This window comes from Porites lutea, chromosome 1, assembly GCF_958299795.1.
Source record: "Porites lutea chromosome 1, jaPorLute2.1, whole genome shotgun sequence".
Lineage (NCBI taxonomy): Eukaryota > Metazoa > Cnidaria > Anthozoa > Scleractinia > Poritidae > Porites > Porites lutea.
This window is the reverse complement of record NC_133201.1, coordinates 8,684,025-8,710,593: the sequence shown is the minus strand read 5'-3', so window position 1 is coordinate 8,710,593 and position 26,569 is coordinate 8,684,025. Positions and strand designations below refer to the sequence as shown.

The window sequence follows — 26,569 nt, the reverse complement described above, 5'->3', positions numbered from 1 at the left end:
TACTGGATTCAGTGAAGAGATCATGTAAAATAGAAAAAATTGTGCCTCTTCACGATGCATAAACCTTAGCAGCTTATCATTGTTTGTTTTATTCGTTTATACTGCTACCCGGAAAAGGTTTGTAATTTTCACATGTAGGTGTTTCAAATTAAGGTGAAATACCACTGCTATAAGCCAATCAAATTGCAGAAATTTCTCATGTAGTAGTATAATTCCTTTAATAGAGGGAATTTCAGTGTTGCAAGATTGTCGAGTGGTGCAGTTCGAGCCTCCAACCCCTAAACGCAGCTTGGAAGGTCATGTGATGAAAAGCTTCTGGGTAAAATCAGGAGAATCGTGTGAAGCCAACTGCTTTGAAGATGACGACTGCATGTCAATCAACTTTGGACCAGAGACTCAAGGAAAGCATTTATGTGAACTGAGCCGCTCTGATCACCATCTACATCCTGAGGATCTGAAGGAACGACCGAAGTTTATCTACAAGTCTGCGTTGGTCAGTGAAAACATATATACTGTCAATGTAGGCTTCAATAAAGCAGAACTTAACTTCGGAATATTACAGTCAGCTCTCATTAAAGCAACACCGTTAGGGACTGGCATCTAAAAGGGTGTGCGGCAGTCTATAGAGTTAAAAAAAATCATCCTCGGCGGTGGGGGAGGGGAGGGTCTGGCTTTTTCAGTGCAACCATTGTTGACACACATTCTACAACACTTAAAAAGTTAATGCTTTAATTTATATGTTCAATCAATCAATCAATCATCATCATGAAAATGATAATGATAATAATAACAGTCGTAATAAGAATGACAGTTAACTGTAAAATAATGATTAAGAATTATCACGATTCTATCGAAGAAACAACAGCAAGTATTCTTTATTGTTTCAACAGAATTATTGCTCAAGCAGGCCATGTCCTCCAGGTTACAGATGTCAAACAGGCTTTACCAATAAACGATATCGATGCATAGGTAACTTTACTATAATTCCAATTCGTTCAGGGTTCATTTATTATTTACTCATTAGTTAATTTATTTAGTATATTTTCGTTTACAATGTACGTTACCCCTTTTTAATCCTCTTAGATGCCTAAGACTGTTATTTTTGGAAATGTGCGGTGAGAACCATGAATAACTTAGAACCTGGTCTTATTCTACCGAAATATAAGTGTCAGCTAAATCAGCGTGGCTCATGATAATGGCCGATAGATAGTTCCAGTTTCTGCTAAATTGTCTGCTTTCTTTCAGCGCAATTTACAGCTTGCGAGCTGTAAAATTTTTTTGTTTTTGGAATTTCCACGGGATTGCACACTTCCGGTCCATATTTTCTGAAATTCCCTCTTAATTATCTTTAAGCTGAGCGACCATGTGACGTTCTAAAGAATTTGTTGTTGTTGTTAAAGAATTATGCCAATTATGTCGGCTTGCTCTATAGTTAGTAAATTTGAATTACGTTTGGCTGTAATTATAATTACGATTATGATTTTTTTCTCGCTAGCTCAATTGTTCTTTTCTTTCCTTGAAAAAAGGAAAACTGTAGTTGCCTCCTTTTTTTCAGTAAACTGGAAAAAGATCAATAATGAACCCATATGCTTTGGAGCGGGAGGTGACTCATACGGGACTTTCAATATCATAGAAAACGGATCTATCTACACCTTTAAACTCGTCCACTTGCATGGTAGTGTACGCTGTCACGGAAGTGCGCCTGCATCATATTGGGGATGCACACATCCCACGTATGGGGACAAACAGTTAGGGACCATCATAACGTTCGCGAACAAGACTGCTCTGCAACTCGCAGAATATCGAGGAGACGGCAAGGGTTGTGGATATTATTCATACAAGCTCGACAAAGTAGCTGTTAACGCTTCTATTCTTCAATTTAACAACCTTCCTTCTCCTCTGGCCGTGTATTCTGGGCAAGAATTCCAAGTATGGTTTGGTGGAGACTTGTACAACTGTGGCGAGCGCACTAACAGCGGCCAGATGTGCATTGATGGTTATGCGTGGTATGCGTGAATTAGAAGTTTCCAACATTTAATAAAGACCAGTGTTGCTCACGAAAACATTTCGTAAACAAGCCCAATGAAGCATATTTTTTAGACTTTTTCTCGAGCTTTTTCGATAACGTTTTAAATAATTATGTAGTTCAATAACATACACGTACGATAACACACCGCATCGTGCCATATCGTATAATACCATGGCGCTTTGTGCAACACCCCTCACCGATCGATAATGACACGATTGGAGGGGACACATTATATTACGAAAGGTATAAAACCGTACATTACATGCACATATGAACCATACACAAAGCAGAGAAATATTAGCAATGGAATGGTAACTTACCTTCCAAAGACTGCGTCATACATAGAGTAGCTCGCCGTCTGGTTAGTTCAATCGATGACGTATGAGATTTTTTAGAGCTGTGGGACAAACAAGGTGTATTATGGGAAATACGCAAGTGGCGGCTAGTGACATGCCATACTACGTAAATCCAAGAACCAATACAAATTCGTAACTTACTCAATCCTTTCAGAGACTAATTTAGCCATTCTAGTATCAGTCCCTTCAACGTTTATTCATTTTCACCATACATTGCAAAGAAGAGATCTTCACAAAATTACATTTCAAATCATAAACCTATTCACAAATTTGTTTACAATATCGTACAAAAGATTCCATACTTTTACAGAGAACTGCTAAATTGTACGTGTGTCCGGCGATTCGGAGCGAAGATCTTCGTTTTATGCATTTTTTATCTGTCCACCGTCGGTATTCGACAGCCATTTAGGGACGGACCGTTAGAAAACTTATGGGGGCAGGGGGGGGGGGGGATATTCGTCAAAAAGGAAATAAGACGGAAAAAAAAATTCAAGCGGCTAGAACCCCCCCCCCCCCACCCCATCCACAGCTATTATAATGCTCCGTATGAGATGAGATTCTGACAGTTCCAGAATTCTTCCACTGTATCATTGGCGCAGGATTATTCTTCTGCAACACTTTACCAAAACGGGCACCTGAGGACGAACACAAATAAAATAAGTTAATGAAAAATAAAACATTTACGACGCTGAATGTATTCATAAGGTAGGTATTAATGCAGAAGGAGCAAACAAGATGTTACAATCCCAAAATATTCAGTTCAGTATAGCCTTGCCCATACTAGGTAAGTCCGAACGTAAGAACCATGTGAACTATTTGGGACACCTATTCCTATTCCCAGTGAAAAAACGTTTAAGATGATCCTTAACCTCTATGCACCAGCATCTTTTCGCTTATGATAATGATACTTTTCAGTCAGTGACACAGACTTCACTTCAATACTGAGTTCCCCTTTCAGGAGCCGAATCTATGACCTTCTCGTAACTACAGTGGAGGTCAGAAGTGTTGGGACTACTAATATCAGTAAAAATAGCGACCCTCTCCCTCCCTCCTCAAACAATGTTGAATGTTGAGCAAAATGGGTGGGATGAAGGGATGAACTCAAAGTAGATGAAAAAAAAAAAATTGTCACTAGGAGCATAGTCCTATGCAATAATTACTTGGGAGTGTTTCTCCACAATGTCCCAATCTCTTTTGACCTCCATTGTAGTCTAGCCTGACGCTAACAGCTGAGCTACAGGTGTGAGGTACGGACATCAAACTAGGCTCATGTGACAAACACCCCACACACTGCTAGAAGTGGAATGTTGATAGTTGACATGTTAGCAATCATAAAAACGTGATGACGTATTTGAAATCTGGTGAATATACAAGAATGATGTCGCCCTTCTGTCTGTGCTTATGCTTATTATGCATGTGTCGCAACGAAAACGAAAATGCTGTTTTTATGGTTCCGACAAGTCACGATAAGCTGATCTAGCAGACGTGTAATACTCTTTATCTTCCTACCATCCGATGTAGCACTGGCAGAGATTTTCGTGAGAGGTGGCCTGTTTAATCAACAGATCAACTTGTGTTGTCACATCAAGGTTGTTATGACTGGTGAAGTCGCGACCTAGAAAACAAACAAATAAACAAGTGCGTGAACACTAAAGAATTGAAGTTTTCACCTCAGAGCCATCCGTTTTCTCTATTGCTTACCAGGATTGGAGCCCGGACTTGAGGGAATTGATTGGTCTGACACTAAAGCACTCGAACTTTGTCTGAGAACGTGAACTCATCCTTATCTTGCCCTAGCAGTCCAATCACAGTGTCTTTAACGCAAGCCAATAAATCCGGCAGAGTTTAACAAACATGAGTACACTTATGCATTTCAGGCCCTTCCGCCCTTCTTAAACTGGGTCTAGTCTTCGGTGTAGAAGACTGTAACCTTCCCTAGTGACGTAAACAAAACAATGCATTTACCTGTTAATTTGTCTCTAACACGATTGACAATAGCAACAGCTTTCTTGTTTAGTGCCTCGGGTTTATGGCCACTGTCATCTTCTGCAAGAAAAGAAGAAATAGCACGGTAGAAAATTACCCTGAATGAGTTAATAGTCTATCCACCTTTATGTTGTCCGCTAGAAATACGAACTGCGACAAAGCTGATCCTGCCAAACCACGGCAGGATTAGTTCACTCGTTAGAGCGCTTGATCTTAGAGCGGGACGTCACGGGTTCGATTCCCTGGGCCAGACCAATACTCAAGGTCTTGAAATAAATCAGAAATAAAGGTACTCCCTTTGCACTTCTGCAAGCGGCTTGACCTTCGTTCGGCTCGGGTGACCAAGTGAAATGGCGGGTCAGTCACCAGTTGTAGACGTAAAAAATAGTATCCTAAATAATTATTTAGTACTTTACTGCTTAATACTTTGACGATCAAATAGAGTGCATATATATTATTGCACTGACCGTTGGTACCACTTCTTCCCATCCCAACTTTTCCTACCGCTGTTGTTATCGGAAAGGGGACGACCCTCTGAATCCACTTTTCACCTGGTCTCCTAATTCCTCTTTATTTTCAGTGTTTTCTTCTCTCACAAGCCCTTCTCTTTTAAAGAGGGGTACACGAAGGTACACGAAATTGAAGGGGCAATAAACACTTTGAAATGACACAAGATCATCAACAAAGGGTAAAGGAAAACTAAACCTAAGTGCCTCTTGTTTGTACTTACCAAAAGATGGCATGTGGTGTTCAGATTGTTTCTTGGAAGGTCTTTCAGGGTTGACTTCAACGCCTTCCAATAAATCTGCCAACAAACAAACAATCAAAAAAATTAATAAAAATTAATAAAAAAGTGCGGAAAAGGAACTTAGTAAAAAATATCTAAAAATAATAATTGCATTAAATAACGTTCGTTAAGGACCGACCTTCTCCTCCATCCGAGATCGTATCTGACCGTCCCTTGGAACGCTTGATTTTTGGAGTCGCTGTGGAGAAAGGACAAAAAGGTGGACGTGGGTTAACTTCAGTGAAAATTGAGGACAATACATTCCGGACTGGTTTCGTTAATGGGATACCCGGAAAAGCGGTCAGAGTATTATCTCAACATTCTTTCAACATTTGCTGAAAACAGGGGTTTAGACGGTTTGATACCGTTGAGGTCCCGTGAAATTTTGCGAAGAAATATCTTAGAAGTTGCGCAGTGTATCTGCTTTTCTGTGAGCATCAACTTTACAATTTATTCGGGTTAGTTTTTCGGAAGGGAATGGTGTACCATTTGACCAATTATTGTCACGTCAGCGTACATATTTACTGAGCAATATTTTACACAACTCGCTAGTTCATTGAGGTAGACAATGAACAACAAGGGCCCAAGAAGGGATCCCTACGGTACTCCATAACAAACGTTATGCTCTTCGGATGACTGCGAATTAAAACATACACTATACTTCCCTGCCGGGAAATAGTTTTTCAAAACCACGGAAGCCTTTTACCGCGAAAGCAATATGACTTAAATTCACTGAGCAAAAAAGTATGTTGCAAAAGGAACTGCAAAGGAGAAGATGAGGGAACGGGACCATACAAGTGTATCTAAATCTTACAATCAATCAGTCTCCAGTTCAGCAAAGGATCGTAAACAAAAGCTTCAAGCACGGCCATCACGCTGTCTTTGTGGGCACGCAATACACGCATAACGCTTTCACAGGTCATTCGGTAATTACCATCAATGCCAGTCACCTAAAGGAGAAAAAGATTAAAAGGACAAAACCGTTAACAATACCTTCCACGACTTAAATATCACGTACGGTTAACTTGGAAATTTACTTTCTATACTGCATAAATCGGGCAAAAAATTTCTTACCTCCATTGCATTTGTCAGCATTCTTGTGAGTCTAAATGGAATTTTCTCGGGAAACTTTTCTCTTGTCATAGCAACCTAAATTAAAACATTAAAACAAGAGAACAATTGGAAAGAACGAGGGGTAAAACAAGCCATATCATCACAAAGACGAGAATTAAACAGAGGCATACCTCAAAACAGTCACCAAAGTCGATATGACAGATCTTTCCACTCAAGCGGTTCAGCATTAAATTCGAGGGATGTCTGAAAAAAAGGGGGAAAGGCTTAAGAGTGAATGTATTCAAATGATTACGCTACTTAGGGAAGGACGGAAGACGTTTGCGTTTCTTCTACTTAACGGTAAGAAATAATATGTTCTCCCATAAGCAGTCGTTTCTCCGTAGAAAGCTACCCTAAATACAGGGATGTTTGCCGGTTTCTGCCCTGTTCGAGTTCGTCCAGTTCGAGGTTTCGTAAAAGATCGAGGAGAGGTGACAAATTTTGAATTGATTACGTAAATACGCACGACAAGTCCTATGAGATACAGCTCTAAGAGACAGTCTCACCACTTCAACAGCAGCCACGGAAACCTTGGTAGAGGCCTAGTAGAGCCAGCATGTATGCTCTGAAATACTACTTGTTGGAATAAAAAGAACGATAGTGGAGTATGTACAAGTAAGCTGCAGATCTTACCTATCTCCCAGACCGAGAACATAGCCCACCATACTCATTACGGCAAGTGATCGAGTGTAGTTTGTTCGGCGATCAAACCAAACCTTCATAAAGAAGAAAAACAACACATGTCAGCCAACTAAGGCCTAGGCCAAACGTCCAGCTTTTCATGACACGAACCAAACTCTAATTTGGGTCGACCTACATTAAGTTAAGATTGTCTGTTGGGACTCAGACGTGGAACTTAGGACGCGTCTAACCATATACATTATCATACGAATTTCTCATTTATTAGTTCAGTTCGTCGCATGTGAAGATCGACGTTTGTCCTGGAGACGATCTCAAGATGTTCTATTTGTCTGAAGCAGACGGGTAGAACGTGTTGGACGAACCAAACAGATTCAGACGAACTTAACAGAGCCAGACGTCGAATTTTTCACGAACTTAACTCACTAAGTTTAGTTCATCTCATGAAAAGTTCGACGTTTGGCCTTGGCCTTAGATGAACGTCCAGCTTAAACCAAACATGGGACACTGCAATCTTAAAATTGCACTTGTTGCTGTTGATGTTTTTCTCGGTTTGTTCTTCTTTAGGAGGGGAGGACGACAAGAATACTTCTTAGACGCTCACCACTTAGGCAATGCCTTTTTACCTCAACACGAACTGAAAAGATAACTCTTCTATATACTCAGTAAGGATCACGGAAATGAATGAAATGAAAAAAAATAAATGATGTAAAAAGGGAAAACCCTTGGCCGCCCACCACCCTAACAGACAAAAATTAACACACAAACAGTTTTCGATCTGATGAGTACCTCAGAGCTTGGACTCTTCAGCCATAATAACTTAGCCAGGTCATCCCCGTTAGTGTTCGAGAGCGCATGCTCAAACACCTCAACTTTCTGCATTAGCGTCAAGTGGTCGTAGTCAGGGGCCATCTGATTGGAAGAAACACAAACTACTTTACTACGTAAAGAATGTTTGAGTGATGACATCATTTCTAACAGTATAATTCAGAGGTTTTCATATGTACGTTAATGGGGAATTCATTCTACGTAATGGATACCTGCCCCATTATGTAGCTCTTGATACAATATTACAAGTTTTTTTAGGAGACCCCTATGGCCTATGACTCCAATTCCTGCCTGGAGGATAAACTGGGCTAGTAACGATCTTTATTAAATAAACACCAATGAAAAACCAGGTGAGCCTTCGCGCGAAAACTTGATATCTTCACATGTGAAAATATCACCGTTGCTATGGCTATATAACAAATAGCGCCTTTCACACCAAAAAACTATTAAAGTGAAATGGTTTGTTAGTTCATTGGTGTTTATATAATAAATAGAAAATTACATGGCCGCTTGGAGATACCAAATTTTCTCTTCGAGTGTTGAAAAATATTTCACGAGTGAGCGCAGCGTATCTCAAGGAAAATGGTTGTTCCGTTCCATATTAAAACACTAGATATCCGGTTATCTGCAGGTGTAGTCTCACCTGACGAAAGCATCAAAAATATGCTCTAGAAATTTCGATACTACGCGATCACAAAGGAAATGAGAATACAGGACATCAGAGCTCAAAATTTATTTAATAAAAAGGTTTACCCTGAGCATGATGCGATGTTCAATGTTGAGTAGTATCTTTTTCTTCTCCCTGTAGTCCCTGATAAGCGTGTGCAGTGTGTCACAGTGAGGCACCCATCCAAGCAAACCTGAGTTCGTTGACAGTGGAATAACTGCATACCGCTGAATTCTAAAACAGTAGACGAGATCGAGTATAGTCATAATTACAACAAAGCTAGCATAAAGCACTTGACTTGAGCTCAATCACTGCAGCTTAATCTACAGGAGCATTCCGTTCTTCTAGCGGTTGTAGCTCAGTTATTTCCTCAAACTTTTGCTTAAACGCTTTAGCCTTAGGTAAATAGATAAGAATGCTTAATTTGAAAACCAGCATAAAGGTTGTTCAAGCACAACCGTCAACATGTGATGTCTTTGCCTTAGTAGATGTTGCCTTCGAATTGCTTATAGTAACAGAGGTTTGTCAGATTTGCTTACAATAAGTACTTCAGAATGGACCGCGCCGCCTAAAATGCCTTGGCACTAATTTTGTTATATACAAAGAAGATTGGACAAGGCAGACTTTATAAAAACCAAATTGAAGAAAAGACATACCCGAGGTGTCTCTTTGATGTTTCTTGATCTCCCGCAAGCAGGGTGTTCACCAAACCAAACAACTGTACGACTCGCTCATCCTGACGCAAGTCTTCGTGGCCTTTCAGTAAAAACATGAACTCTGCACCATTGCTGCCTGTGTGAACAAAAAGCAATTAAGGTAACTGAAAAGTATAAATTGACCGCTTTAGAGAAATTAAGAGTCGCGCCTTCTTAACATCAGCTTGCAGTCTTGTTTCCATCTTTTGACGCAAACATACGAAGTTGGCTTCGAAGCTAGTAGGTACCTCATAGAGGGAGATCGAGTGCAAGTCGTGGGTCCCCTACTCTACTCTGCCATTTCGGGAAAGATAAGGAGCCCTCAGGGAGGGGAGGCACGAGAAGACGAAAACGCTTAAACAGGCTGCAATGCCGATTTACATGGAGGTCGGGGGAGATAGTATAAGAGATAGTTGATGGCCGGTGTGACTGGTGAACCACCACTCTTGCTAAATTCACTCGCATGACTTGGTGTCAGCAGTAAATAAATCAGCGAACAAAATCTCTCTGCATTCATCCAAGTTACCTGTGATACAGAGTTTTCTTGGTCTCTGTTTGGAAGTGATGACGTTAAGCGAGGAGTGCACATGTCGGATGTGAATGACTGGCTTATGAGGCTCATATGTTCCAGGAACAGCTAGTTCCAAATCACGGCACATCAGCAGTTTAGGGGATACGTACTGAAGCTCCAGGGAGGTCAACTGGAACACAAATAAAGCAACTCAACAAATTTTCAAGTGAATAACAGAAGCACTTACCGAACGTTCGAACTGGCTGGTCGAACCAGTCATTGAGAATGAAATATTAATCTTTTCGCGAAATTTGCACAAAAACGTAACACTGCCGGTTATACTATTCAGAAAATTTAAATTTATTGGGCTGAATAGACCTGATTAATAGTAGACAGGTCTAGACGGGTCAGTTCCGCCAGTTCTGACAACAACAGCCAATTGTCACACCTTTCACAACAGCCAATAGGCAAGAGATTAGACCCCAAATGAATAGTTAGAGATTTAATCACTGATTAATCGTATCGCAGAGCAAAGTAAAAGAAATGTCCTGGAGAAATTACTAATCAGCTGATCTCATTTTCGGATTTCATAGGCGAAAATTCACAGTTACATCAACTTTTAAAGTGTAACGACTATAGTGCAACAGGTAAATGAATATCTTTTATTTAACCGGCCACCTTAACGTTTACACGATTTCTTTTATCACTTTACTCTGAGCAAATGTGGCTAAGGTCTAACAACAATAATCTGTTTTACGCAAACAGATGGCTGATGTCAACTTCGAGTCACTATCCAAGTCAATACCCAAGTCATGAACCTCTTTATCTGTTCAAGTAAGAACCAGTGGTTAAGTGATGTGGGCGACAACGACCGAAGGTCGAAACGTTCTACGTACGTTTCACGCTAAAGATGGGCAAAACAACCATGATAAGATGACGGGCGATAGCAGGTTCAAACGCACGTTATCAGATCCCGTTCTATGCATTCCTTTCATTCTTCTTGGAAGTCCAATCAAATGCTGGCTACATAGTGGCGCGCCTGCTTCACAGCAACCTGGAGATTAGGATTGTGGGCCCCTCCGGTCGCCCGCAATAAATAACACACTGCTACTTAATTTCCCTTCGGGGTTTGCACTCTATGAATTCAAAAGTTTATCTTTGGTTACCTGAGGAAGTTGCTTGGATATTCTTCTGAAGACCAAGTAATACAAATCCCAGGCCTGCGTCAGATCCTTCACATTTCCTGATCTCTGATACTTTTTACACCACTCATGGGCATCCATCAGATCACGACCATAAGCCTGTTACAAATTGATTCAAAGAAAACCAAGTAGGTCAAAACAGTGGCTTGCCACAATACCAGAGTTGCAGTGGCGGATGCAGGGGAGGGGCCGGGGGGCCTGGCCCCGCCCCCCTTTGTTTTTAGACCAAACTGAAGTCCGAAGGGCCGAAAATTTATTTTTGGAGAACAGCCTTCCCCCCCCCCCCCCCCCCCCCGCCTCCCCTTCCTTATCTAAGGGTCTGGATGACCGCCATCCACCCCTTATCTCAAAGTCTGGATCCGGCACTTAGTTGTCAGTGGAGAAGTTTTACTTGCAAACTTCATTTCTTACCTGAAATAAATTGTTTTTTTAAGCGTCTATGTCGCTATTGGTTGTGACATTACATTATTTAGTGGGCAAAAAATAACGTGTAAAGGACCACATAGGTCAATGTGAAAGCTCATTTCGTTTGAAGTCACTAAAAGTGCATATTTTCAGTTCCAAACGTTTTGGCTGTTATTTCCAACTTGCTTGATTCATTTGGAAGGTAACTGAAGTAACTTGTACTTTATTTGTAAAAGGCGCGATTAGTTCTCGCCATACGAGGGTTTACCAGTATATGTTTGGATTTAAGCATAAAATAGAATGGTCTAACAGATGAGAAATGAATTGTTGCCAACTACTCTTAAAAATAGCTTATGACCTTTGGAAACGTCAGTCGAAGGCTAACAAGTATGTTTAAAACGTGCCAAATTTAGTACCGACCATTATAATTAATGGTGTCAACCTAACCTGGTTAAAGGAAGTCTCTTTGAGCGTCTGTGGACCTCTTTCCATCATCTGATGCAGCGGCTCTAATACAGTGAACATTCCTTTCACATTTCCTTCACTGAAGTACATCCTGGATGCTTCTTCTAATCCTTCGTGCCATAATTCGTGCCACAAGATGGCGACACGGATGAGCTCTTCGCTGACCTACAATAATCTCATAATATAACTACATTCTTCCAAAAAAGTACATTTTTCATTCGATCTCATCGTTAGAGTGAAGACCGTGGAGAGATTCTGTGGGCTTCAAGCCAGCCATTTTACCGCTCACCGTTCCCAGCGAACTCAAGAATTCAAATCATAAGCGCAAGTATTAAGACGGTGATTTACTAATAGATGACGTATCACAGGAAGCCTTTTTAACAGAGCGCGTACACTGCTCGCGATCGGAGTTGTGAACGTAGATCGATTCATATAATTTTTCGTTCATGTGAATGCAGTCGTCGTTAGTATAATGGCTAAATGAAACATAGAGCGAAGAAACAAGCAAAGGACCCTACCATAACTGCTTGCTGTACCAGCTGATGACTGTGTTCACACATGTTCTTGAGAATCTGATTTGCTGCATTTTTCCGAGCACTGCTCGCTGATTTTGAAGCCACAGTTAATGGGTATATCAAGGCCTGCGCAGAGACCGAAATACAGTTAATCAGTGATATTGACTTGTTTATTCCTAGACTCAACTGCTAGCAAGCTCTTCGGGGCGCTCTGGCTGCGGGGCCACGGAGAGCTTGCTAGCAGGCTAATTTTGATACAACTCAGCAGCTGTACCCCACTCAGGATACAACAGCAGGTGATGGAAGCATAGTGGAAAGTGGCATGGGAGAGGGTGGGAAAACAGAGCCAATTTTCACTTTCGTGAGTGAACCCAGCAACACTAACATGGAGCCTTAAGCTGGAGAGCAACGATTTTCAGCCGCTGGAGGGAAAGGAAGCAGATAAAACAAGGAAACTACTTGGTGAATCATGCATTGAGCGGTTTTGAGAATTAAATGTGTTATGAAGTTTTCTAAGTACTGACATTGTTTTAATTCATTTTTCTCTTTGTCTTCCAGAGCGCCACTGTTGATTTCGTGACTGTCATTCACAAACAACAACAACAACAACAAGACCAGTACCTGAGGATGATGTTTGCCAATGTCTGTAAGCAGCTGATGGATAAGTCGTCCAACTAGTTGACGAGGCGTGTCAATTCTGGCGATCAGCTGAGGAATGACTTGCAACCAAGTGTCTATCTGAATAGTCTTGATCCCTTCAACTAAAGCTTCATAAACTTCAGGCCAATGGCCGTAATCAAACCACAGCGTCAACAATCTGACCATAAAGCCATGCATACGTAAGTGAGCAAAACAGTGTACAAATGATGCGCAGAATCACAGATGAACAAGCGCAGGGCACGACAGGACCTCAAAAAGTACTTAAGAAGTCGTTGACACTCCCACTGGGACGGGACTGCTATTTCACGTGGTCATCTAAGCCATGCGAAAGTCTAGCCGTTTGAAGGACAAAGGAAGTACCTTCATTCTTCAATTATTATTTTTGAAACCCTGCGTATTGGTTCGGCCCCGGGAAACGAACCTTCGACCTCCACCCCGTAGTCATGTGCTCTGCCGACTGAGCTAACCCTGCCGCGGTTAAAGGTTTTGTAATAGAGACCTTAACATTGAGGTATTTCGGCATTTCCCGCGAACCGCGAACGTCAAGAAGTCATGTTTCCAGGGCTTTGTCGTCAGGTTTACGGTTTGAGGTTCGCGTTTGTACCGCTAGACCACGCTCCAGAGGTAAGTGATTTACCGCAAGGTTTTTGCACCCTAAAACATCACAAACCTACCTTTGAGAAGAAGTACGACTTTTTAGAACTCTTTTGCTTAATGATTGTCGAATTCTATTTCAAAAAAACGTAATTTTGAGGACAGTTTCTCAGCTAAAATAGAAGTAAGTGGATGAATGAAAACAAACAGGGCAGCCGCGAGCTACCACCCGCGAAACTTAAGTCCCAAATATGGGCAGACAGGTAACGTGAAACCGTTAACCGCAAACCGCAGTTTGTCGTTTGCAGTAAAATGACCAAACCTCGATCTTAAGGTCTCTAATATATAACAAGGAAGCGTAGCATTCTCTCTACCAATCAGAATTTCGATGAGAAGTACCAATTCACCACTCAAGAAACGAGAAGGACATTGCGTCGAATAAACATTCGCAAAGACTTCTGGTACTGTTACTGGGACAAATGAAACAATCGGCCCACAGCTGACCGGCGCGTCCACAGTAACGATCCCAGAGGTCTTTGCGAAAGCTAACTCGGCTCAGGCTCCTCGCTTATTTAGTTGCGAATGCATACCTCAGCGTATCCTGAAGCGAATTGCCGCTGGACAAAGCTATGGACTTGAAAAAGCCATTCACTGCCGGCACAGCGTATAAAATAACGGAGTTCACCACCTACAACAAAGATAAGAAATCAAGATTATCATCGGAAAGTTAGCAATCTCGTCTATTCAGCACTTACCGCAAATCTCATAGGAAAGCATTAATCGGAAAAGTTGAACTTTGCCGCGCGTGAAAGCTATTGTTTCACCTTGATCATTTTTATTAGTTTTTATTAACGCAAGAAACAATAAAAAAAAACAACAAACAAACAAACAAAACAATAAAAAGACAATACCTATTGATTTCAAATTAAGGTCGCCTTTCTCAATACGCTCTCTATATAAAGAAACTTTCTGTGTGTATCTTAGTACTGCGGAAACTACTGTTGGTTAGGCACAGAACGTGGAACCTCGATATAACGAACCTCTATATAACCAAGTCTTCAGTATAAAGAACAATTTTCTTTACCCCAGCAACAGTAAAATATAAGGAAAAGAACCTCTCGATACAGTCGAACCTCGATTATACGTACTTTTTCTCTGGTCCCAATTTGGTCATGAATATTTATTAGTCACGATCAAGATCCGTAGCCATATCCTTTTTAAAACTACAGCATTGAAAAGTGCAGTCAAATGCGAGGGTTTTTTGCTTCAAAGCAAAAGCAGCGCTCGCGCGCGTCGTAACTAACGAAGAACATTCGAATGAATTCTGATTGGCTCAGAGTTACATTGTTGCTAAGTGAAATTTCACGCTCTATGGCTCGTTCGGCGTTGTATGCAAAACAAACAAGCTAACGTCAAGTGCAAGCGATCCGTTCTTTCGATAAAAGAAAAACAGTCAATAATTGTGCGATAAGAGAAAGGAGAAAAGGGAACCAAATTGTCAGCTGAATAATGTATAACGAAAGCTCATTATAACGAACAAATTTTTCCAGTCCCTTGGCCCTTCGTTATATGGAGGTTCCACTCTCTTGCTTTGTGGTTTGCGTATTGTTCAATGTCGTTTAAATCTTTGGTATGACGTCATTTGGTGATTGCACTCATCCGCAACACCAAGAAGTCACCAATTTTGTTAACTTGACTGTAACGGGCCCCTTTCCTTTCGAGGCCTACAAAACTGTTTTATGAAGAAGAATATTGGAGTTAACTGCCTGCCAATACTAAACAGACACTTCTCACTACTTCTTATTGAAAAATCCATCCTTGGGACCGAAGACCTATACTTAAACGTCATAAAATGGCGATTAGGAGGGCAACTTGGATCATACGTTCCTAGGAAACTGCCTACCTACCCTCCCCTAATCCAACGTTTTGCATTAAGTGAGAAGTACGTGTTAATGTTGGCTTAAGGGAGGGGTAGGTGAGCAGTTTCCCAGGAAACGTATAATGATCTGGAGACTTTGACATGGGTTTGCGGTGAAAGCAGAGAACAGAAGGGAAAATGGTAGAAACGAAATATAATAGAAAAAAAAAACAAAACAAAACAAAACAAAAAACAAAAAACCATTTCGTAAAGTTAGAAACATTGTACCATAAGGTTCTGAACTTCAAGCAATCAATATACACACACAACTGAGATCTGAACATCACGGCTAGAAAATAGAAACCAGCAAAACGTGAATTCCAGCGAATTCTTTTATCCCAGATAAACAGAAAACAGACAAACAAATACACAAACAAACAAAAATAGCCTTGTAAACAAACATGAACTTACAGAGGAGGTATTGCTTGGAGGTGTCCTCAAGATGCTTTCATTACCATTTCCATCGTTTCCTGACTGCTGATTCTTGTAATACAATACTGCTTCAAAGTTCATATATGCCCAAGCATGCCACGCCTGATAGAAGAGAACAAATAAACCAAACCGCTACGTCACCTTCTAAAGTGTGTCGCCCTCGTAGACCTGGTCATTTCAGCCTGCGAACGGCAGACGTTACTCCTCGCTCATCGCAGCTGAGGTACGTTAAGCGAGGAGGAACGTCTGCGAGTCAGCGACAGAAATTCCATACTGATGGCGTAAATCAATGTTTACATAATAAATCCGGTAGTCATGGGGTTCCAAATGCAAATTTGATCAATTCTACGTTTCTCCTGGTCGATATTCCTTTTGTTTCCGTTGTTATCAGTCTCAAATTGTTGGGACTGGCTGTTTCGGAAAGTAGGGTCCCCAGTCTTTCTTTCCCAGGCGGTATCTTTGCAAGATAGTTAGCCCCAGCCTGTGTCCAAGGTGGAAGGATACTATGGCTGGTGCCAGTTGGTGACTCCTCAACAACACCCATCACCCGCTCCCATGACTTCATGAAACTCTGATCGGGGGACTGACCGGGTACTAAACCCTGCCCACAGGTGACCCATCGGCTAGCGGAAGGAAAGGAGTCGCCTTACTTCTCCAGTTGGTAGAGGATACCCCCCACTACCCACGGGGGGATAATTGAATTGTATATACCTTATAACAATTTCTGTCATTTTCAGTGGCTGCTGCATAATACTGGATGATCTGCGGTATAGACGCCTCACTGTAACCTTGGAGATCGGTTTTCCAATCACCCAGCTTGAGGTAACAACTATTAATTCAAAGTAATAGTGATAAATAAATACATAGACAATGACCTGAACAAATTAATCTCTCCTGTAATCGAGAATCACAAAAATGCAAGCAGAGAGGTAAACTAAAATAAGCAAGTAAGGTCTCTATGGCACTTGCTCTGTAAGAGGTAATCACTTTAAACAACCAAAATAGTGATCAGTTGGTACGTACGTTAGTGGGCACTTCAACGGGATTCGAACCCATGGCCTCTGCGTTAGCGCTGCAGTGCTCTAGCCAGTTAGTCGGTCAGTTAGCCAATCAGTTAGTCATCTAATTAGTTGATTAGTCAGCTAATCAATGAGTCAGTCAGTTAGTCAGTCAGTTATTCAGTGAGTCAGTGAGTCAGTTAGCCAGTTCTCAGTGAGTCAGTCAGTTAGTTAACAGGTGAGTCAGTTAGTAAGCCAATAAGTCAGCCAGTCAGTCAGTTAGTCAGCCAGTCAGTGAGTCAGTGAGGCAGTCAATTCGTCAATCAGTCAGTCAGTCAGTTAATCAGTCAGTTACTCACTCAGCTAGCTAGTCAGTCAGTTAGTGAGTCAGTTATTAAGTTAGCCAGTCAGTCAGTCTGTATGTCAGTCAGCCCGTCAGTCGGTCAGTTATTCAGTCCGTTAGTCAGTCTGTTATTCAGTCCGTTAGTTAGTCAGTCAGTTATTCAGTCAGTAAGCCATTCAGTCGGTCACACTAATTAAAATAGGATGCAGTAATTATGTCTAGAGTTCAACGTTATCCCTGGTTTAAATGTTCACTTCCTTTGTTTCCAACTCATTGTAACCATAAATTACCATACCCCAAAACAAATTAAAATAGCTTTCAAACGAAGTATAAGACTAAACCCAAGAACGAGTCCATCAAGTTTCTATCATTCTCCACACTTACTTTTAAACATTTAACGTTGCTACATAGCTGGAAAAATTTTTCGCGGTCTCATTCGGTTACTTCGAGGTCACATTGCATCTAATAATGACACGGTTACCCACAAAAATCTATGAGCGGGAAATATTGCCAAATCTATGACCTCAGTGCACTGTTACCCGCGAATGTTGACCGACGACCGCCGTTACAGCGGGGTTTAATCGCGTATTTCCAGCTATATAACATCTCGACACGGGGACATTGAGGTTCTCGGGAAACAAAATTTAAGTGTTTATTGCAACATTAAGTGTTTATTGCCCTATGACAGATTTCCTTTTCAACCGTACCTAGCAACTAGCTTGAGTAGTTCTTCTCTCTTTTGCCCGTCATCGGTTGGAGAAAGCGACTGTAAAGCTTGCTGATGAAGTGTGTTTTGTACAAAATGTTGAAGATGCTGGAATGCTTCTTCCTAAAAACACAACGGAAGGGAGACGGCAAATTGTTGTTGCTCGAAATATCTAAAAGTCGTAGCTGTCCATCAATAAGATGCCTAAAATGTGTGCAATTCCACAGTTTGTTTTGGCTCCATTAAATCCTATACTAATTGCAGAACATTTTAGGACGAACCACCCGAAATAGCGAGCTTTAGATTCTACGACGAGTACGAGATTTTCTCAATACTAAGTAGTGCTCGCGCGTGAGGCAGCGTCGTTTTGGCGGGAAAACGTGGTAGCCGTCGTCATTCTACTACGAGTTATAGCGAGAATATCGTAGTGGCGGAAACGAGTTATCAAATCATAGAGGTTTTATCATTTTGCAATCGGGAGAGGTCTTAACCTCCTTCAGTAACGAAAACAGTGCTAACTTTTCTGGTGAAAAAAAGTACAATGAAGAATTCCGGGGTGTCTATTTTTTGACAATATGCGAAACAACTTTAAATCAAATCTCGTACTCGTAGTCGTTCTCGTCCTTGTATCTTAAGGTCTCTATTATGAGTTACTGACAAGGTGCATGAATAGGTAAACAACCCAAATAAAATCAAATGCGCTAAATAACGAACTACATGAACACGTCAATTAAATAAGTAAATAAAGCGCGCGGATCTTTAAATAGCGCGCACACACACAACCTACTCTTATTGAAAGGAAAATAAAACGATTAAACGCTGTTGTAACGATTCCTTTTAAGGCTCAAGACTCACAGGTTGCCACAGTAAGGGGATCTTCCCATACCTTCTTGTTTTCATTCCACATGTGCTTCATGTAGGCAAACGTTACTTGTGGATATGTAGTTGGTAAAGGTTGGTCAGCCTGTTTTGATGGATCGGTTCCCAACAGGGTGACTAGTGTCTTGTGACTAAGCGCGAGTCGACCACTCTTGCGGCAAAGACTGGCGTACTTGAGCCATGACTTCATGTCTTCCTGTGGAGAGAGCACCAGGGAGCGGACTTGCAGGATCTTTTGCCAATCCTCTACAACACGCTGACAACCCTGTGCAAAGTTAAACAAGGACATATTGCATTTTCATTGTTAAGTTAGAACAGAAATGTGTAAACATTAATACAGTAATGACATCTTCGGTGTAACGTTAGCTACCACGTGCAAAGTTCGAAAGCAGGGAGGGAGTTGACCTGCCCCACAAACGGAACCCAAATTTCTGGTTAAGTCCGTCTGCAAGACAGCGCCGAAATCTTTGTCCTGTCCTATCAATTTGCCAATTAGGTTGAAAGAAAGTTGGAAACGCTTTCCAATAGTTCGCTGAGTCCGTTCAGGGCCCGGAACAAGTATACCGGCGCTGCTAGGAAGTTGGCTAGGAGCGGGTGCACTTCGGAAGAAAGGAGGGCATTCAAGAATATATCCTGACATAGAACGCTGTGTAACCCATTACTCATTTTCACTGCTAGGGTCATTGTTGCATACATACCATATAGCTTTATAGAATCCTAGAAAACCTCTTTAGCAGTATATTGACTTGGTAGCATTTGTTTTCAAATTTTTTAACTTCAGGATTGGAGAGTTTTCTTAAAAACTAGAAACGACAGGCGGCAACAAACACACTAAAGGCATTATTTGCACTACGGCGGATAAATTCGAAAACGCAACGGTATTCTCAAGGTCAGGTCAGTCGTCCACACTTATCTCAAAAAGGAATATATAAAGTAAAGCTACTTTGGAAATAAAAAGAATCTCCTTCTTACCTGAAGTCTGTTCCACCATGTTCTCTTGATGGCTTCCCTTCGCTCTGGCACAAGCTTAAACTGAATGATCTCCTCGAGTTCTGATAACATCTGTACGCTGACCATAGCCTGAAATAAGAACACAAACATTTTCGTAAGATACATGCAAACTACTCCTAAACAAAATATCATTCATTAAATATCATTATGTTACATTTTAATAAACAAATAACCAAAGGTTATGAATATAAGCATTTTTCGTTCTATCGAGATGTCATTCAGTGGTATGGGAACAAGTGTGTATCTTCCAATGTACCCCTCCTTACCATCCAAAAACTTTAAAAAGGCAACTAACGAAACAGAAAGCAAGGCAGGCCTCGAAAAATGTCCCGTCCGATTGTCCAAAATAAGCAGACATCTTGCTGACCAAGTAAGCAAGCAATGGTCCCTGGCAAGCAAATTGTGAGAGCTGCTTACCTAAACGACAATCTGGAATTCAAGATTTTTGGAGCCTTGCAAGTCATAACCAAAAAAGGACCCGTTGTGGATCATTACACGTTACTGGGAAACTGCCCGGCTACCCCTCCCCTAAGTAAATATTAACACTCACTTCTCACTTAGGGCAAAAAGGTTGACTTAGGGAAGGAGTAGGTGGGCAGATTCCAAGAAACGTGTAAGGATTCTACTTGAATTTTTCATACCCCGTATGCTCGATTGTAACTCTCTCCAGCTCTTGCTGTTAATTCTGTATCCAACACATCACGTGCAGCATCGATACACTACAAAAACAATAATTAAGCATCTATTTGTGGATGGTTTATGCATTATAACAGAAGAACGTTCTGATTTACTCTGCTAAAGTACGGGACTTCAAATATGCCTACGTCGGTATCTTAAGAAAGGTGCTCCGCCTGTAGAGTGCTTGCCTTTGGTCAATTTTTCAACGCAATACCATCTCAACTAACACTCACCGCTTGCGCCTGTTGGAAGTGGTTTTGATGCAAAGCAAGGGCGGCTCGGTAGAAAGCGCCTTCTTGTGTTTCACGTGGGATCATACAAGTGTACTCCTCCATACTGTCCCAGTTACCTGTAATGGAAAAGGAGTGGAACATGAATTCATCCAATAACTCACAACACAGAAGGAGCACAGGACGTTTTCCTGGTGCTATGGACACATTAGTCACATCATGGGTTCGGTGGGTTACAGTAACCCCAGCCTTCTTCGCTTGTTTCATCTGACATCACAGACGTCCAAGAGGTTGGATCTAAGCTGGCGGCCATTTCGATTATTGGCCCATTTTTTCACGCGATATGGCATCTTCAAGTCATCCTTTATTGAACAACTGGCCTTTCATGTGTCATTATTCACGTCTTTATCTCCTGGAAATCAGGTTACAGTTAAGTAAAGTTCTTATAAGAAAATTTTACCCAATCCCCAAGCAGCGGCCGCAGCCATTCTGGCCATTCTCTGTCTATTATCATCACTCACTACCGGCCACTTGTCAACAGCAACTTGGTGAAGTTCACCCCTGTAAAAAAAAAAAAATACTTTTTAACAATTGAGACTTCCCCTTTAAGATTGACCCTTTCAATCTCAGAAGTTACTAAAGTCACAATTCAACAAAAACTCTCAATTTCGGCTTCATAAAATGCGGGAGGTTAAGGAAATTAAAGTACCATGAAACAATACTGCCAAATTGTTCACACCGAAGGATTTCGTTCACACATTCAAACTCTAGATACAACCTCCATACAATACTCCTACTATTATGCACCAACCCTTGAATTACAAGGGTCAAGCCTTCAAAAGAGTCATTTAAAAGTATTGAATTTGTTTTGGGCCGAGAGAAACGTTTCTGAAATTCGACTTGCGACAAATGGCACTAAGGATAACGGCACTTTAGATCCTACTTAACCTTTTTTTTTTTTAAACAACTGACGATGCGTTCACACTAGCTCAATGAATTTGCTTCCTTTCGTTAGTATACTCTGTAAACACATCTTCAGTAAAAATTGTCACAAAATCCTGCGAATCCCTGTTTACATTTTTGCCCCATTAGCATAGGCTTATCATTATTTGATGAAGCTAATAAAATGAAATTTCTGATTACTGGAAGAGCATAACAATTTCAGCTATCTCTGAAAATTAGAGTCCAATATACCAAATAGTTTCGGAGAAATTCTCCTTGAAAAACACCAAAATTTACAAAGAATGTATGAGCTCATTAACGTTTTGCTACCCAGTAATTTTGCTGCTATTTTCTTTGTTACTGACTGCAAACTAAAAAGAGCTGAAACTTGCACAAACTGCATAAATTGACCAGCTCTTTTAATTTTTGAACCCAACTGGTATTTAAAGCTACATCTTCTACGGGTTAACTCGTATGCGAATGAGCAAAAATGTCACGGAGAATCCGCGTATACAGTAACGTCTATTTTTGTATTGTCCACTTACCATTCTCCTAGAGCCTCAAGGCATCTCATTCGTCCCAGAGAGAGGTTAAGGTCTTCCGGTTTTTGCAGAAGTTTCTTGTTGTAAGCTTCCAGAGCCTGTTCCCAGTCGTGCAGTTTCTCATACCAGCGTTCCTTGATTTTCTAAAATTGCGAGAAAAATAGCCAGTCAGGCCGTTGCACTGTTGTACGTTGGTAGGTCGCCGTTCGCGGCGTTCGCCATCGCGACGAAAAAGATTGAAATAGACAGTTTTCCGCATATAAGCAGTTTTACTGAAATAAATTCACGAGAAAGGGAACGCCACGATTGTATTCATGGAATCAAAACAATGGACTCAAACCCAATCGACGTGCATGTGTTTACTAAAGAAGGATAATTTTCCACTGGCTGAGTGTAACGAAATAAGTGGAAAATGTTTTCCTCCCACACCACTGGGGGCCTGGGTATAGGTCATGTGACCAAAAGGCGAGCAGTTGCTATTGTTGCGTCCGCCATTACTGACCTTCCACCCACCCACCCACCCACCCTAAGATTTCAGTTTTGTAGGCTGTTTAAATTTAATGTGCAACTTTATAATTTTGTTAGTCTCCCACCTTTTTTAGGGGTATGTTATGTGTACATTTTTTTTAAGAACTTGGAATAATCTGCCTGGAATAATTTAGGTCAGGCTGCGGCGATCGGCTTGGCATGGCTACCAGTGGTGTGTGAGACAAAAAACTTAAGATCTCAAGTTTTGATTTCTTGGTGTAAATGTTCCTTTCGTTATACAACATACAGGTAGTATGATCATCAAAAGATAAACAAATTTCTCACCACATCGGCTCCATGATTTTTCATAGCATATACCAAGACTCCATGAGCTGCCATGGGCTGCTGCAGCTTGTTGTTAATGCTTGAAGAAATGATGAGAAACAATAAGCCCAAGAAAAGAGTTTCTACGAATGTAACAACTGTGCAGTTATTGGTTCAAAAACAAAACACAACAAAATAAAAACAACAAAAAACAAAACAAACGAAACAAACAATATACCCGATACGGTTACCTGATAAGCGCTTCAAGTGTCTCAGTAGTCGGTCCCCTGTGGAACTCTTCCTCTTTGTAATGCAGTGCTTTTGCGTACGCTCGGCATTTGGAGGCCTGTTCACCCAAAAGGTCATTGTTCAGGGGCAGTGCTCCCTTAAATAAAATACAGATTGAGTGCGTCAAAAAAGGAATGGGAATACGAATTTGTATCTGGTGCACTATACATCGCATAGAACACCAGCAAAGACAACCATTGAATTACATAGATAAGTAGGTTCTACATATACTGGGGACAAGAGAGTTATGCTAAAACCTTGTTCACGTTAGAGAAGAAAAAGGAAAAAGGGAAAACATAAATTAATGTCCCCTACAAACTGGAGACACTTTCAAGATCGAAATGGTAATTGGAATGTTGTGTTCAAAGGAGAGAGGGGGAGCGGAGTACCCGGAGACAAACTCGCGGGGTAGAGAAGAAAAGGAAGAAGCTCAACGTACACATGGCGTCGACGCCGAGACTTGAATTCCGCGCACATTGGCGGGAGGCAAGTGTTCAACACTTCGCGGTCTATACTCCCCTTTTATATCAGTAAGTTTACTTTTCTTGATTTTTGCTGTACAAAAAAGCACAAGACATGGATCACTTTGGAAAGGTTACTGAGAAGCCAACGAAGCTGGTAGGATCAGGGTACGCGCGTTCTAGGTGGGGTAGCCGATGGGCAAATCGAGCGGCGAAGCCGCGTGTTATAAAAAGTAGCTTTACTAATACCCCACGCGGCACTGTCGCCAAAAAACGGAATCTTGGAGTTAGGCGCAGGCGCACCTAAAGCCGCCAGCTGCAAAGGCTAGCAATTGCATTTCAATATGTCAAATTTAGTTGAACTAAAACCCAATTTACAAGGGTCCGGACAAATTTTTGAACGGACAAAAATTTGCCCGGTTTCACCTTTCGTTAATTCATTCGTTCACACAGTACTCGCGGAACCGAGCAACTTTTTGTACGGCAAGCAGTACTGCAATCTTCAATAGAATTTGCACGGTTCCGTGTAAAGGGGCCTTAAACGCCCATCCTAGTGGCCACAAAAGATAATGGAGTACCTTTTCTGTATGTTCCATGAACTCTGCAAGATTGAGAAGCGTTTGAGTGATTTCTGGGATCTGAGACTCCAAAGCCATTTCCAAATGCTTCACCAACTCATTTTGAAGTTCTTCGTGAAGTTCTGACCAACATGAAACAAAGGCAACATTGAACAGGTCTCTAAAGGATGCAAGATAAGAGGAAGGCATTAGAACATTTAATTAAAATCCAGTAGAATAAGTTCGATTAAAATTTATACTGGCTCCGATACTTGGAGGAATAAAACAAAAAAAAAGTGTATTACTCAAGACGATTACTTTTGTCTTGTCCCTTTACGTCGCCCCGCCAAGTTCGAATTTAAATATATTAAAAATTGGTCTTTTGTTATCCTTTATACAAGTAAAGACCATCCGCCTCAAAGTACACATTTTCTGTAATAAACGCAAGTATTGTTCTGTAAGCTGATGGAGATTGTCCGCTTACAAGGTCTCCAACTGCAATAAGTACTCAAGCACTATCACGTCTTTCGCTACCAAAAGTTCTTAAAGTCAAAACTTAACGAATTTTCCAAATTTTATTTTGCAGCAAATAGTACCGAATAAAAGCACCGCTAAAGAGGTTTCATTTGAATGGACACACCATAAGATCTCATCCACAGACTCAAAAGCTATACAACAACCTTACAAGACTCCTCCTGGTCGTGAAAAGGGGTAACAGTATACCGTAACGGAAACCAAAGCGTAACTGTAATTATACAGTGACATACCGTAAAATTCCGAAACTATGCCCCGGGGCTTATATTTTTCAAAGGCCCTTTTTGAGGGGCTTATTTTTGGAGGGGCTTATATTCGGAGGGGCTTATCTACGAAGGGAAATTTGCGTTTCAAAATCGATTGGGCTAGCCTTATACTTGGAAGTGGATTTACTGTTTTTGCTTTGTTTTACTTTGTATTTGAGGGCAATTTTCCAAGTACAAGCCCCCGGGGGGCTTATATTTGGAGGGGCTATTTAACGGAAGGTTTTTTGCGTTACCGGCTTTGGGGGCTTATATTTGGAGGGGCTTATACATGGAGGGGCTTATTTTCGGAATTTTACGGTATTTCATTTCTTGCTATTGTACAACCTTGCCAGGGGTGGGTACGACTGTGCTGTGGCCCAGCAAGATCTCAGGGCAGGAGATGGTGACTCTTTTAGCAGCTCAACGCTCAGTCTTCGAAGCCATTCCATCCAGTCCTCTTTGGACACACACCTGGCAGCACCCCACGCCTATGACAACGGAAAAAAAATTACCATCAGTTTGGAACTTTTTTTCCTCCAAAAAAGAAGTGGCTTTTCGTTATCAAAATGAAGTATTCCAAGAAGGCCGCTCATACTTAAATCGCATTGTTATATTTTGCGAATCTCCCATAATGGTGACTTCGCTCCCACTTAGAAAATTTCCTCAAATAAGCTTAAGCTGACGTGAGGGAAAAGCCAACATTTCGCAACGTCACAACAGGTTTCAACAAAAAAATGACGTCTGAAAAGCGGCTGCAGAAATTCCATACTGATGACGCGTCGCTACACAGGTCTGGGTAGTGCTTCTGATTGGATGAAGTGGATTTTCAACCTATCAGAAGATCACCCAGATCTGGGTAGTGACACGTCATCGGTATGGAATTTCTGCGTTCGTCATTTCGCGGCGAAACTAGTGGTAGCGTCGCAAAATGTCGGCTGATTTCTTAGGCTAGATATACTTTTGGTTTCAGAAAAATATCACACCACAGGAAAAATTCAAAGAGGTTTAAGGACGGAGGCTGAGATGTGGGGACAGGTATTGACGAAGGCACAAAAGGCCGAGATGAGTGATTCTATTTCTTACTCGTTGAAGGCTGTCTGCTTTAAAAGTCAGTTTCTTTATGCTCGCAGCTTCTATCGCAGCATTCGTGGCGGAGTCATCTGCCAAGTTGCCTCGACCAGCTTTTTGGCGTCGAGCTAACACCTCATTCTCCCAATCTAACAAAAATGGGCTCTAGATGGAGGCAAGAAAGGCCACGTTAATCCTACAGTTCGGCAATACCTCAATTTCGAGTTGCTTTAAGGCTCTGTATTTCTCTGCTAGAAGAGGTCTCCCACGGCAACAGAAAAATGGAAGGAAGGAGACAGAACTCTGCCGGCCTCCGACGCGTTCTTTTATTTAGTCGCTGACCATATTTGAGGTCGAAACTGACTGGTTTTCATAACCAGTTTCGTCTAATATGTAATGCGCATGCCCCGTTAAGACTTAAGCTGGGTATTTCTGAGCCCACTGTTATTATCGCGCAAACCGGTTCTGCAAGTTGTGTCGCACTTGACTAAAA

General features: G+C 41.4%; 1 protein-coding gene across 1 annotated transcript in view; it reads right to left on the bottom strand.

Moving 5' to 3' along the window:
* Nucleotides 1-2,554: 2,554 nt before the first annotated feature.
* Nucleotides 2,555-26,569, bottom strand: part of LOC140944265 (serine/threonine-protein kinase mTOR-like) — a 50,047-nt gene continuing 26,032 nt past the window's right edge. Inside the window, exons 33-64 of the mRNA XM_073393399.1 lie at nt 26,092-26,241; nt 25,354-25,496; nt 24,251-24,410; nt 23,175-23,308; nt 22,945-23,023; nt 22,135-22,274; nt 21,108-21,208; nt 20,651-20,766; nt 20,381-20,458; nt 19,701-19,808; nt 18,736-18,993; nt 17,851-17,972; nt 16,514-16,631; nt 15,782-15,904; nt 14,043-14,140; nt 12,820-13,015; nt 12,202-12,324; nt 11,666-11,848; nt 10,778-10,912; nt 9,627-9,801; nt 9,062-9,197; nt 8,492-8,639; nt 7,700-7,822; nt 6,905-6,987; nt 6,403-6,475; nt 6,233-6,307; nt 5,973-6,108; nt 5,298-5,357; nt 5,102-5,176; nt 4,351-4,431; nt 3,895-4,000; nt 2,555-3,020 (exon numbers count right to left, since the gene is read on the bottom strand). Coding sequence (XP_073249500.1) covers nt 3,005-3,020; nt 3,895-4,000; nt 4,351-4,431; nt 5,102-5,176; nt 5,298-5,357; nt 5,973-6,108; nt 6,233-6,307; nt 6,403-6,475; nt 6,905-6,987; nt 7,700-7,822; nt 8,492-8,639; nt 9,062-9,197; nt 9,627-9,801; nt 10,778-10,912; nt 11,666-11,848; nt 12,202-12,324; nt 12,820-13,015; nt 14,043-14,140; nt 15,782-15,904; nt 16,514-16,631; nt 17,851-17,972; nt 18,736-18,993; nt 19,701-19,808; nt 20,381-20,458; nt 20,651-20,766; nt 21,108-21,208; nt 22,135-22,274; nt 22,945-23,023; nt 23,175-23,308; nt 24,251-24,410; nt 25,354-25,496; nt 26,092-26,241 — 3,852 coding nt within the window. The 3' untranslated portion in view covers nt 2,555-3,004. The remainder of the gene's footprint in view (nt 3,021-3,894; nt 4,001-4,350; nt 4,432-5,101; nt 5,177-5,297; nt 5,358-5,972; nt 6,109-6,232; nt 6,308-6,402; nt 6,476-6,904; nt 6,988-7,699; nt 7,823-8,491; nt 8,640-9,061; nt 9,198-9,626; nt 9,802-10,777; nt 10,913-11,665; nt 11,849-12,201; nt 12,325-12,819; nt 13,016-14,042; nt 14,141-15,781; nt 15,905-16,513; nt 16,632-17,850; nt 17,973-18,735; nt 18,994-19,700; nt 19,809-20,380; nt 20,459-20,650; nt 20,767-21,107; nt 21,209-22,134; nt 22,275-22,944; nt 23,024-23,174; nt 23,309-24,250; nt 24,411-25,353; nt 25,497-26,091; nt 26,242-26,569) is intronic.